The sequence below is a fragment of the Idiotropiscis lumnitzeri genome, chromosome 8, assembly GCF_059441095.1.
Source record: "Idiotropiscis lumnitzeri isolate Australia: NSW breed Sydney's pygmy pipehorse chromosome 8, RoL_Ilum_1.0, whole genome shotgun sequence".
Classification (NCBI taxonomy): Eukaryota; Metazoa; Chordata; class Actinopteri; order Syngnathiformes; family Syngnathidae; genus Idiotropiscis; species Idiotropiscis lumnitzeri.
Window position 1 is genome coordinate 7,066,484 of NC_142398.1, and position 14,194 is coordinate 7,080,677.

The window sequence follows — 14,194 nt, forward strand, 5'->3', positions numbered from 1 at the left end:
GAGAAATTAATGTGGAGTCCATTTAGTGCTGCTTTTGTAAAAATGTATTCATCTTTATGTCCTCAGCCTCCAGTAAGCCTCGACACATTTTTTTCATTGGCTTATAAAACACACATAATGCACACATGCTTTACAAACTCTGCCTAACGACAAGTGACGGTTCCAGCTTGGGAAAAATTAAGATTTTTTTTTTTTTTTTTTACTGACCACTATAATATCCAGTTCGCATGAAAATAAATACAGTAACAGAGGATGATTATCAATGAAATGCGATTTATGTGATTCAAGCGGGGGCGTCTCAGTGACAAGTTGGCCGCACCACGCGCCACATGAGAGCGGATAAGAATAACCCGCAGGGCATTCATCACGACGCCGCACCCCCAATAAATCAGGCCCGCAGAAAGGAAGGATGAAAGTTGAGCACAGCGAGAGGGAAGAAAAGGTGAAGAAATTATGATGAAGTAGTAGAAGAAGAAGAATGACGGCCCTGAGGTGGTCTTAGGAGAGATTCAGGCAGTTAGCAATGTAGTGTGTAGTGGGGGTCTTTGAAAGGGGATCCCCACTGATAGCACTCAACTTCCAGGCCTTGCTCTGTCTGTGGCCCTCGAGTCTCGCAGGAAGTGCATTCCTCTACTGGTTTTTGGTGATCACATGACACCCACCCACCCCGGACCCCTCTGAACTCCCCTGAACCCTCTGTAGAACCAAGAAAATGAAAAAAATCCAATGTCCAAAGAGCTGCATCAAATGCATTTATTTAACAGAAAATAAAGATAAAAAAATAAATAATTGGATAATATTTGAGATGAAGAAATAATTATAATACAGAAATTTGATAAAATTATAATAATTATTATTATAAATAATAGTAGTAAAAATATTATTATTAATTATAACAATACTTATTATTATTATTATGATTATCATAAAATACATTAAATTTGATTAAAAAAGAAGTAAAATTTAAAAATGTCTGACAACTTAATGGTGGTCATAAAGTTATGTGAATTAGAAAAAAAAAAATACAAACATGAAATAAAGTGACCCCTTGATCAATAATGAACTAAAGTCACTCGTGCCGAAAGAAATACATTTTAAAAAAGTAAAAACAAATAAATGTGTCTGTTAATGTTAAATGTTATATAAATAAAAATAACCAAGAAAATAATTGAATTCAAATCAAACAAATCGCGGATCTCTGATGATTATGGTGTGGATCATAAATGTAAAAAAAAAAAAAAAGATTTATGATAAATCAAAATTTTAAACAAATAAAAGAATTAAAATCAAACGAATTATGGCTCTCTTATGATTATGATGGGGTCATAAATCTGTGGCTGGCTTTGTTGCTCTAGTGAACAAGCACAGATCCAATTGTGCATGTAGGTCACGGACCTGAAGACGTGACACACTTCCCGACTTGAAGGGTTAAAGTGAAAAGGGCATGGAAATGTCTCAACATGTCAGAAAGTAAGGCAGACTTCTGGCCTGTGGCGCCTTCCTCGCCGGATGGACGGAGCTGCAGTAACTATTTAAGGCTTTCGTGGTACCCTTTGCTGGAGGGGATTGCACACACGCACCTCCACTAATGAAAATGCCACACTTAATCGTCAGAAGGTACCTACATGATTTAAGAGGGAGAATGTATAACAATGTGTGTGTGCGAGTGTGTGTTTGGCCTCCAGGCACAGCTGATCAGCAGCGGACGCTGAGTTTCATGAGGGAAGTGTGAAGGGCCTGAATTTGTGCTAAATAAATACATAAACAAAACTAAGATGCAATAATTTTTTAGGTCAATTTAATATTCAATATTGATATTAATCATGAGATTTGCTGATTATTTGATCATTTGAATCCGGTGTGTTGCAGCACGGAGAGATGGAAAACAGGCAGCACAGGAACAGGATCGAGGAACCCTGCTTTGGAGCTTGCTGGGGAAACAAGCTGACCACTGGCGTGTCCGTTCACGTCCCAAATGCCTTCAACCTCGCCGCTCGGCCTTTTTATCTCCTGTCTGCCGGATGTGTGTGTTTATTTGCGTTTGGTGTCCAATTATCCAGGGCTTCATCTTCTATGCTGTTTTGTGTAATGTAATGCTACACTTGTGTCATCCTATTCCCTTTTCTTCTTAGGCTCCAAGGAGAAAATTTAATCCAATTAATTCCATCCTTCACTAGCTTCCCCCCTAAAGCCACCAAATTGTTGTAATCTGTATTTTTAATAAAAATAAAATAGCACGTGTACTTTATAGAAACATACAGCAATGATAATATTAATTGGATTTAAGGAAGAATTCAACATTTTCTTTTAAATGAAACTGCATCAAATGAATGGCCATTGTGCTGCACTTTTTTTGTTTGTTTATTAACATGTTTCACCTCCTCTCAATTGCACTTATATATGAGGTTATTCACAGAAGATACATAATACATGACTAAGTGTCTGTGTGTTGCTGCACCATTTGTGTTCAATCCCGTTGCTTAAAGGGTTATAGCAAAAAAGTATTTTTGTGAGGTCAAGGAACCTTTGGGGTGGGATCTGCAGTGCTGGGGAATCATAAATTATGTACAGTTAATCTCTACATACTCACGGTATGGCACGCACAAATTCACATATACAGGAATTAAAAACTTTTTTTTCAATATTTTAAAATATTTTTTATGAATTCTTTTTTTAGGTTTATCTGTGATTTGCCCCCTTCGCTCGATTTTCTTTTACGGAAAATTTTCATCAGCAGTTTTTGATGAATTCTTTGGGTTTGTAAAAAAAAAAAAAAAAAAAACTAAATAAAAAAATCACGCCCAATACATTTCAAAGGCCAACAACTCTGTGCTTTTTTTTTTGCTAACACTTTTTGGTTTAGGTTTGGTTTGAGTTTGAGAGTTCGCCCTTGAGCTAATGTTGACTGTATAAAAATTTGCGTCAGTGCTGTAAACCCCTCATTAAACAGTAATGATTCAATAGATGGCCCCTAAATACTAAATGCTGACATACATCTTTCCCTACAACACTGGTCTGAATTGTTTTGGATACGCAAGCTGAGCCTAAAATAGCGAGGGCCACCTGTCACTTTCTTTTTAATGCCCAGCGTGTCATATATAAATAAAATAATTCTAATTTATGTATGGAGATTAATGCCATTTTAAAAGCTTGAATTACAACATTCATTGTACCCAACTTCATTTGAATCAGACCCGCAAAATACATTTGATTGTATTTACACATAGAAATCCAAACTAAGAGAAATTCTGTTTGTTGGTGCCTCTTGGCCAATACCCCCTTGAAAGAGATTTTTCATTGCGATGAAAAAAATATATTTCAATGGTGGTCAGAAATGAAAGTTTTTAATGTTTTTTTTTTTTTCATTAAGCTACCAAATGTGAGCAAAAAAAAAAAACGGTCTGAAAAAAACAATTAAAAAGACAGAACCCCTCAGGGTGTGAGATTAAAATGGTAGTGGTGATTCTGTCATTCTCCTATGGTTTTGCTAAAATACAATATAAACACATGTTGCTACTTAAAATTGTTTAAAAAGTGATTTCGAAAAGAAAAAATTGTTACCCAAAATAAGCATCAAATACAAGGTAAAATCGTACATATCGATAATTTTTTGCGACCACCTGTGCTTATTTCTCCAACAACAAAAAACTATTCTATTGTTTTCTTGAGGGTGTCTGTTCTAGGGGGGGTGGGCGCCAAATTTGTCGGGATGTTGAGGCGGATGTCTGTCTTAAAAAGACAGGTGCGAACCCTCTCTAAGCCATTAGGCCCTTCGACTGTCTGCCACTTTTTCTGAGTCGCGGTCACCTTCTTGGCTCGAGTGGCCCCTTGACCCAACCCCCAACCCAACGTCCTTTAAACCCGCCTCCAGTGAGCCTGAAAGTAAGACGGCGGTTCTATATCGGGTGTCAGTCACGGCCAACTGCCTTAAGTCTTTGTGATGCAAACACTTTGGTGAGACAGACGTTTTTAACGTAAAAAAAAAAAGTGAAGACGGTTCAAAGCCAAATAGTGGTCATAAATGCTTCTTACCGTTGTCCTCAATGGTGAAATAGAAGATGTCACTGGTGGCGTTGCTTCCATCCAATAGGACATAGCTGATCTTCATGTCGTTGATGTCGGCTGTTGGCGGCACGTGGAGGTTAGCATGTTAAGAAAAATACAAAATGTCGCAAAAGAAGAATACGTAGGCTACATTCACAGGTTTCAAGTTCCAGTCCGCCCAGCGGCAATCATATTTTGACAACGTAAACCCCAAAGCAAATTCCTTTTCCAACTGATTGAACAAATACATTGAATTTGGAGTTGGTTTGCTGAATTTCACGTGCAATATGTGTTTCTTTTCATAGATACAATGATGTGGTCGTCATTGAAGCGATCGCAAGTGATACGTAAACATTGAAGATGATTTTATTTTTCTTCTCAATCATCGAAGGCAATCAGCTTCAAAGTTTTTAGGGAACAGTGACACTAAAGATGATTTCAATGAGCAAATGTTTTTGTAACGATGGAGGCAATTCAAAGTCTTCAAACGTAACCAATATACGTTTGTCAACGTCAGACAATTTAGTCTTCAACAATCTTCAAGGGCATTTTTTTCCCGTAAACGTTGAGCGTGATTGAGTCTTTGACTAACTAAAGTTCTGTTTTTTGTCACCATAAGTCTTTAAAGCCTAATTAGCATTTTTATGAACAACTAAAGATTGTCATTATGAACCCAACATACTGTATATCAAAGACGTTATGTCTTCAGTTCGTTATCTTACTTTATATATTTTTTACGAACATTGAAAATCATTTAGTAACAAACCTACCTGTACGTGTTTCATAAAGATTTACTTTTTTAAAAAATAATAATAATAATATGGCAATCATTTTCTTTTCAACAAACCTAACGGTTTTCTTAACGTACATTATTTTACAAATAATTTAAATTTGTTGCATCTTCATCAAACCAAATGTATGGATTGTTTTTTAAACTTATAATTTAATTTAAATTCAAAATTATGGAAAGCACTTTGTTAAAGCTCCAGCTGTTGTGAAATGCGCTATATAAATAAAGTTTTATTGTATTGTCATCAAGGAATCTAATATACATATATTTTTTTTTTATTTAGTTTATATTTAATTAATTTATTAAATTTCTTCAATTTATATTTGCACTGGATCTCTGTGTACAATGACAATGAAGGGCATTCTGATTCTGACCTGTATTTTAAACTGTAATAAATCTAAAGTAAGTGTTTTCGTACATATTGAAAACAATGAACTAAATGTACATGTTCATAGAACCAAAATTTCGGATAAACCTAAAAATGACCGTAACCTTCCCAGGTGAACTTTTGAATGTACAACTGCTCAATGACTGCATTTACATACACTATATCCTTGGGTTAAGGTCCAAATTCCGATTTCAAAGTCATTTGGAATAACCTGTTTACATGGCTTAAGCGGACAAAGTTACCTTCGACATATAAATAATCTGACTGAAACGGCGACGCATGGAAAACGTCATGATGCAATTATACGTCATCTGCACTTGTTCTTTGTTCTTCTCTTCCTTCCTTTTTTTCCTCCTTGTGCCAAAAGGTTGCAACAAAGATAAAGTCATAGAGGTGGACAGCAAGTTGTGGAAAATGTGCTGAAGCAATGTAAATGTAAATAAAGTTCGCCTGTAAAGATTTTTATGGTTCATTCTGATATTTCACCCAAATATATTTTGTGAGTAGTGTATATAAAATACAATTAGCTACTAACAATAAGTCTGTCAAGCAAGTGAATTATGGGTTGTTCTCATACCTTGCGTGAAGGTGCTGATGCTGTCGTTGCCCTTGGCAGAGTTTATGATGAAGCCGTGCTGTGGCGCCTCGGAAACGATGTACTTCAGGACATCCCCCTGACTGTCACGGTCCTCCGATCGCAAGGCTTTGCTGGTGATCAGGAAGCCCACGTGGCCCGAGGGCAGTAGCCTGAGCGAGCCGGCCGCCTTGTTAACCACGATCTGCGGCACGCCGTTGTCCACCGTGTTGATGTGAATGGTCATCATCTGCGGCTTGCGTGTCTCGTAAATGGTGTCTGGGAAAACGTAGAAGTCGGTGTGGGTGCCGTCGGTGACCGTGAAGGAGAAACTGTCCTTGTTGGTCTCGGTGCCGTCGTGCTTGTAGCTGACCAGGTTCTCGTTCAGGTCCTGCTTGGTGAATACTGTGATGGGCCGAGTGTTGTTGAAAAGCAGCTGCCCATGCACTGGCACCTGTGTCACAATAAAGCGCAGCATGTGGTCCGGCGTGTCACGATCCTCCACCGTCAGCTCAAACGGCGTGATGAGCTTGGCTTCACCTTCCTCCACAACTAACTTGCTAATGGTCAAGACGGGCTTCTTGTTGTCTACATTTGTGATGGACACTCTGAAGGTGCGAAAGACCGGGTTGTAGCCGTCTGTCACCTCAAACTCAAAGCTGTCCATCTTCATCTCGTCGTCGGATGTGTGGATGTAGTAGATCTTGTTGCCGGCAAGCTGCAGTTGAGTGAAAGTGGAAATGGGCACGCCTGGGTAGTCGGTGCATTCCAGGTGACCTCTGCTCGGTGCCCGCGTAATGCTAAAGCTGAGAAACTCATCTGGGCTGTTGATATCGCTGGTGCTAAGGAGGTCGGTTGTCAGTGTGACTTTGCCGCCTTCCTTGAGAGTCACGCCTTTGTTGATGACTTCTGGGAAGACCATGTCAATGCTTCCGATGTTGATGTAGAAGTAGCGATCAATGAGGGCATTGATGCCGTCTGAGACATCAAACTTGAGCAAGTCTCTGATTCCCTCCTGACCAGTGTGCACGTACTGGATGAGCTGCTTGTCAACCTCATCCTGCGTGAAGTTCATGCCAAAGGTGATGTTACCGAGGACGTTCCCAAACTTGCTGATGCGTTGAAGATAGCCTTGGCCCGGACCGTAGCGCACAATGTACACCAGCGTGCTGTCGTCTGAGTCCAGATCGGTAGCCTTCAAAATCCGGTTGCTGATGACTTTAGTCTCGCCAATCTCAACGTCAAGTCCATCATTAATCGCCATCCTCGGTGTCTCATCATCTACCGGAATGACCATGATGAGCACTTTCTTCTCCACCGTGTGTTTCCCATCTGAGAGCTGTATGACAAAGCTGTCCTCTTTGGTCTCAGAGTCGTCGTGCTCATACACAATATTTGAGGCCTCCTTTATCTGTTCCAAATCAAACCTGTCCACCGGGATGCTGCCAGTGTTCAGCTGTTGGACTAAGATGCCGTGTGTGGGGTTTTTGACAATCTCAAAATGCAAGTCATCATCTGGGATGTCGCCGTCGGCTGCATTTAGGATGGGCGTGTCGATGACCAAACTCATGCCCTCCATCACTATGAACTCACGAATGAAGATTTCTGGCTTCTCGTCGTTAGCTGGAATGATGATGACTGGGAAAAAGTGTCGTTCAGAGAAGTTGATGCCATCCGAGCAGCGGAAGGTGAAGCGGTCCTCCACGGGTTCGACACCTTTATGGATGCTTTGGACATAGTAGATATGCCCGATGGAAACGTCTTTAATACTAAAGGCAGTGATGGCTGTGCCCGCCCGGGATTTCTCGGAGCCAGGAGCCGGGGAGATATTCTCCACGTACCCGGATGAAGGCTGGACGATGATGGTGCACAGGATGTCTTCGCTGTTTGTGTCTATGTCCTCCGCTTGGATTTGGTCCAGAGTGATGACGTTCTTCTCACCTTCCAGCACGACAAACTGTCCCCCGACGCTAACAATTGGTGGGATGCTATCAACAGGCAGGATGGTCACATGCACTGTTACTCCTTGGACCTTGTTGCCACCGACCACCCACTGCTCCGACAAGTCGGAGAGCGTCAGGTTGAACGAGTCATGTAGCTTCACCGGTCCGATTTCCCCGGAGGTGTGCACGTACACCACTGCGCCATTGATGATGTCGGCTTGCGTGAACCTTTCAGCGGGGGCGCCGTTGACCAGGATTTCACCCAGCCTAGGGGGCTCCTCTACAATGAACATCAACATGAGGTCATCCGTGTCTTCATCACGGCCCTGAATCACGTTGCTGGTGATTTCCGTGGCGCCGTTCTCCAGCACATCGATGGATGCGGCCACCACACCGGCGGGAAGCATGATTGTAGGAATCTCATCATCCACTGGGTCCACAGAGATCTTGATGTTGATAGGCACCTCGTGGAAACCGTCACTTACGTCCATCTTGATCACATCGTTGATGGATTCTTCGCCATTATGGATGTAAGCGATGCGGCCGTTCGCAATGTCTTGGAGCACAAATGTTTCGCCATTTGACATGTCAATGCCTAAATACTGCAGCCGCCCATGTTTGGGAACCTGGCTCACTGTGAAAATGATATTCTCATCGTCTGTATCAGTGTCTGTTGCGTCCAAGTCTTGCCTGGTTATCACGTACGAGCCTCTTTCCATGATACTAAACCCTGGGTTCGTGATAAGCGGGGGTTTGTTGTCGACCGGCTGCAGAAAAATGGTGAACAGTCCCTCTGCTGTGTTTCCAGAAGTGTCCTCCACGAGAAACGTAAACTGAGCCACTTTGGGAGTGATGCCAAGCTCCTGGTCAGGGGGCTTGTATGTCACCTTGTGGTGGTTGACCTGGGCCTGCGTGAATTCTGTGATTACAACATCTGGGTTGTCTGTCAGTACAATGTCCCCCAGAGGTACTGGGTTGTTCTCATCTGTGTCAGTCGGCGGCTTAGTGATGGTGTACTTTAGGTCTCGGTCGTCAGAGTCTAGATCGGTATAGCATAAAAATAACTTCTTGAAGTAAGTCAGTTCATACTCCTTCACCGTCATGTGAAGGGAAGTGCCAGGGGAGAGCTCTGGGGCCAGGTCATCGACGGGGTGGATTTTGACAGTGAACAACTGCTCACCGGATTGATTGGGTGGGTCATTATCATCCTGGACCCAGAACACATACTGGTCAATAACGGTGGTGGTGCTGTGACTTCCAACATGGCGGTAGAATAGCTTGCCATCCATGATGTCCTGCTGGAACCATTCAGTCACCACCTGCTCAAACATCTCATCCGTCGCGCTGAACTTCCACCGGGAGGGGTCGGCGGGGGGCTCCACTTGCCGGAGAAGGAACTCCCCCACAACGGAGTAAGGCGCCTGCAGAATGAACTTAACGGTGGAGTCTTCCGAGTCGATATCCGTGGCGCTTAGAATGAATGGGGAAATCTGCATGACTTCGTTCTTGAACAGCACAAGCCCGGTGTTTGCATTAATGATGGGCGGCTCATCGTCAGTTGGGACAATCGTGATGGGAAACAAAAATTCAACTTCATTCTGTCCATCTGACATGCGGAAAATTATGTTGTCGCTGTAGGTGTCACTGCCATCATGCTGGTACACTACTATTCCCGCGTCCAAATCGGCTGGCGTGAAGAATTTCCTGCGACCTCCACGCACACTCAGCTCCCCGTGCTTCAGGCCATCAATTACGGTGATCCTCACATCTTCCAGGTTATCTTCGTCGCTGATCTCTAAATTCTGTGAGCTGGAAAGTGCTCTTGATTGCCCCTCAAACAAGAGCTGCCCCGTGTTTTTGGTAGCCACAGGGGCCATGGTGTTCATGGGCTTCACCACAATCATGAAAGCAAAGGTGTCAGACATGGCGCCATCCGTATCAACAATTTCAAACTCGAGCTGGAAGATCCTCTCCACTTCTGAGTCGTCCGAAGGTGGCTTGTAAGCTATTTTAAGATCTTTTATGTCCCTCTGGTAGAAGGAGGTGATGGGCATGTTCTGGTCATCCGTGCTGATGATGTAGCCCTGCTTAGGGTCCAGCGGCGATGTGACATTAAAGATCAAATCGTCTGGATCAGACTCCACATCTTCAGCGGCCAGCATGTCGCCAGTGATGGCGGTCATCACAAACTGATCTACTTCCATCATCATCATGGACACAAAGCTGGGTTTTGGCCCTGTGTTTTCTGTGCCCTCCCGGATCCGAACCATCATTTGAAAATGCTCTTGCATTATAGTGTTACCGTCATTGTCCTGCAGTTCTACCACCATGGGAATGTAGTCTCTGTTTGGTGAATTGGTCTCAGCTGTGTGCTTGTAACGAATGCCCAGCTTCACAAATTCAACACAGTCGATCATTTGCCTGTTGTTGGGGTTATTAATGAGAGTGCCGTACCTGGGGAGACCTCCGGCGCCGACCAGTGTGGCAATCTTGCACTGTGTCACACCATCCTCGTAGGTAAACTCCAGTACCTTATTATCTATGGGGCCGCTGTCACCATTGAGCTTGTCCACGTTGATTGGCATATTCCTGGTGATGATCTCGAGCTGCTGGAAAACAACCTCCACCTCCAGCATGAACGGGATCACCACTGTGTCAGTCTGGGAGTCATAGCGCAGCTGTAGCTTCACCCGGTCCGTGCTGGGACTCCGTGACCCAAAATGGGTGTATTTGACTTCATTGGGCGCATAGGAACAAGGGAACTTCTTGGGGGTCAGCGTCCCCGGTCTCTGAGCCAGAGGGTCGTTGTCCAAAACCGTTATATGGCAGCGATCCCCAAGCTGAATCTCTGTCACCAAGTCATTCACGGGATCCAAAAAGACGGATTTCCCCAATGGAACCCTGATCCCGTTGTTGGCGATGATGATGTTGTCTTCGTTAGGTCTGGATTTGTACTGGTACAGGTGTGCTTGGTTAAATGGCTCAGCTGAAGCAAGACACATGCCAAGCACAAACAGGAGGCACCTCCAGTGTGAACTTTGCAGACTAGCTGCCATGCCCACTGCTTTGCTGCCTTAAATATACCTTAGTGGAGAAAAAACAATCAGCTCACAATTTGAACAAGAAAAATAAAAAAACATGAAAACTTCTGCTCCTCTCTCTTCTGCTGCCGCGTCCTCACACAGACGCACAAATGTGGTGAGCGCTGCAAGGGCTGTGCAGGTAATAATGAAACTGTAGACAGGGATCCTCGTTGGACCCTCCCCCTTTCAGCACAGGGGAAGGGAGGGGGGTTGGGGGAGAGCCTCCGGCCCCCACAGCTAAATTAAGAAAGACCATTGGAGGAGGTTGTGAAAGTGCTCCTCCAACCAAGAGTGGCAACCCTCTGTCCTAAAAAAAAAAAAAAAAAAAAACTTGAGCGGTGGGAGGTGTGGGGGAGGTGTGAACTCAATGCAGGAGGCTATTTAGTGGAGTGGATTGCCATGTGTGCAAACTAATTGTTTGCCTGCTGCTGAGAATAACTCAAAGTTGCCTACATGCACACAGGTAATATTGTGCACCTCGATTGAAGGTGTTTTGGGACAGTCTAGATGCGTGCACCGGGGTGTGGTCCAAAAATATCACTATACAGTGATTACCAGTGAAAAACAGGTGTCAGATATCACAATGTTGATGAAACATACCTTCGTTGACATCACAACAGAAATACAGTAGCAAGTAAACAAAACTTGTACACAGCCAATATTGTCATTTGAAATCAGCCGAATGTATTAAAAATGTAACTAAGGGATTGAGAAAAACTACTATCCTGTCAACATCCCTTGTACATACTTTCTAAACTGTGTCATGTATTATATATATTTTTTTGTAAATAAACCCGGTATATACTGTAGATTGTAGTCCTTATGGTTGATCGTGCAAAAAAAAAAAAAAACGTCACCAACTATAAATAAAACACTGACATGCAAACTGGTCACCTAATTCCTGCACAATTGGTTTAACCTATACCCGCAAATAGAGTTTTACTAACTCTTGGTAGTGGGGTTTAGTGGGGTCATGTCATTGGGACATCCCGGCACCAGAGTGTCTGCTGGTTGTGCCTTACAAAGGGGGTAATAATCAGGCATCAGCTGGAACAGGTGGGCGTGCACCCTGACAAAACCAAACAAGTGTTGCAAAAATTTGGTAAATTCTCATATTAAGTTGTCGGCAAGCAAAACACACAGATTGGCGTTTGCTTCCGCATCTTTAATGAGTTCATACACATGAACTCAATATGGTGTACAAGGTCATGTTCAGATAAAAATACCGAGCCACCTTGTACGGCTAATCTTTTGGTGTTGTGATGAACGTGAGAGTTTCACACTGTTCTTTGACTTTCAACAGTGTTTATTAAGGGAGACGTGTAATTTTACAGTGCAAATGGAGCTAAAAGTTTCAAATGTGTAATAAATGTGTAAAAACTGCATAACAACTGTGTAATAAGCACACTTGCGTGGGCAGTGCCGTGGAAAAAACATGATCCAAATAGCCGAAATGCCATACGCATTCTGTATCACGCTTTTCTAAAATAAATCTCTTGGACTCCTCACTTGACCGGACGTAAATAAAAGCTTGGTAGGGTGGGGGTGTAACTATAGAAACAAACACACCAAGAGTTTTATTTTTACTCACTCACTCCTGGATTTCGCTCACATTCCCACTGTGGCGGAAGTTAATTTGGCACCATTCTAACGATCCTGGTATTTTGTCGTGTAATTTAAAGCATTCTGACCCACTGTGATTGTTTAAATTATAGTTGAAAATAGGGATTTTAAAAAAACAACATCTTTTTAAACTTTTATTTTACATTTTATATTCAAATTGGGTTTTTAAATTTCTTTATCATTTGTGAAATTATAAAAAGAATAAATTGAGTTTTTCTTGATTGTGTTTTAAATTAAATTTTTTCATTTTACTTTGTTCTCATATGCCAGTTTCTTTTTTACTTGCAGCTACATGTCTTCTGTTCAAAAATCATATTAATAAAAAAAAAAGCATTCTAACCAACTTAAAACGTAAAAATACAAAATAATAAAATGTTTTTTGCAATTTTTTACAAGTACCATTTCTAGCTAGCTATTCCAAATATTTTATTTAAAAAAAAAAACTAAAGCATATCTGCCAATTGTAGTTTTTTTTAAATTAGAAAAATATAATTTTTTTTTTCTCTTTTTATCATTTTTGTCCTTTAATCTGTTAAGAGTATTACTCTAATTTATTAAATAATAACAAGACAAAATTGTGCTATCAGTATCATAAAAGAAAAACGGCAAAAAATCATTGTATATATCTGTGCATTGTTCTTTGTGAGTCCATACATTTGCTGACTATGCAAAAGTTACCACCAAATCATTTTTTTGGGGTGTTTTTCACCCCCCAAAAAAGGGAAAATAATTCCATAATTGAATCAAAATTAATTTTTGGTGATTTAAAAAGTTTCTAGACCTTAGCAAAACAGCAAGTTGAAAATTTTATATTAAAGTAACAGTTTTTGGTAACTGAGGGGTCAACTTGAAAGCAATGAAGAGCAGTTTTAGTTACAATACTTCTTTGTTTTTAGTGTTAGTAAACATGATCACATTTTAGTTCATATCACGCTCAAAGCTAGTTTGCTATATTATCTAAATATGTACTTACAATTGTATTACAAACTATACACATTAAGGTTGTTAAGATATTAATACCTTGTTTTAATTAGCCCCTGTACAAAACAGCACAGAGTATCCTTAAATCATTGCGCTACATTCCACAGGCTGAGCTCACTGACCGACGCTTAAATTGATGTTTGCACACCATTTCGGCCATCATTCTGTACATTCGGATCTTCCACAAGCATCTCGGACAAGATTCACGGCTCTGCTCTGTGTGGTGAATACAATATCATTCTAAACCTGTATATAGCCAATTAAGTCATCATGTTTAATAAATTGAAAAACACAACAAAATAATTAAAGATATAATGAAGATCAGCGATAATGTGACAACATGGAGATTAATGTAATCCATCATGTCATCTATATGAGGTGCTTCTCGCCCGCATATTCAAAAGTCTAATTTGAGACCATTCAAACCCAATTAAGTCTTTACACACACAACCACACTTACCTTGCCGAACAGCGACATAATGTGTTTTTATTTATCCAATTTCAAAAACTGACATATCATCAATGTACATGGGTAATACATATAAAACGCCCAACCTTGTTAACAGCTTGCGGAGCTGGCACACCCTTTCTTCTCCACACACATCATTATTTGACAATCTCACGCACATCTCTGTCCACTTGACACATGACGATTGGACCAGGTCGGCATGAAACTTTTTTGATCTCACACACCCCTTAAGAACCCACGTTGTTGCCCTTCACGGAATCAGTGAGGTCATTTTCCATCCACGAACGATTCGGTGAGTG

At 41.5% G+C, this 14,194-nt stretch overlaps 1 protein-coding gene across 1 annotated transcript in view; it reads right to left on the minus strand.

Annotated features, from left to right (window-relative positions):
* The window catches only part of frem3 (Fras1 related extracellular matrix 3), a 38,034-nt gene extending 27,239 nt beyond the window's left edge, over nucleotides 1-10,795 (minus strand). The window contains exons 1-2 of the mRNA XM_088303294.1: nucleotides 5,800-10,795; nucleotides 4,033-4,122 (exon numbers count right to left, since the gene is read on the minus strand). Coding sequence (XP_088159420.1) covers nucleotides 4,033-4,122; nucleotides 5,800-10,795 — 5,086 coding nt within the window. The remainder of the gene's footprint in view (nucleotides 1-4,032; nucleotides 4,123-5,799) is intronic.
* Nucleotides 10,796-14,194: the final 3,399 nt, after the last annotated feature.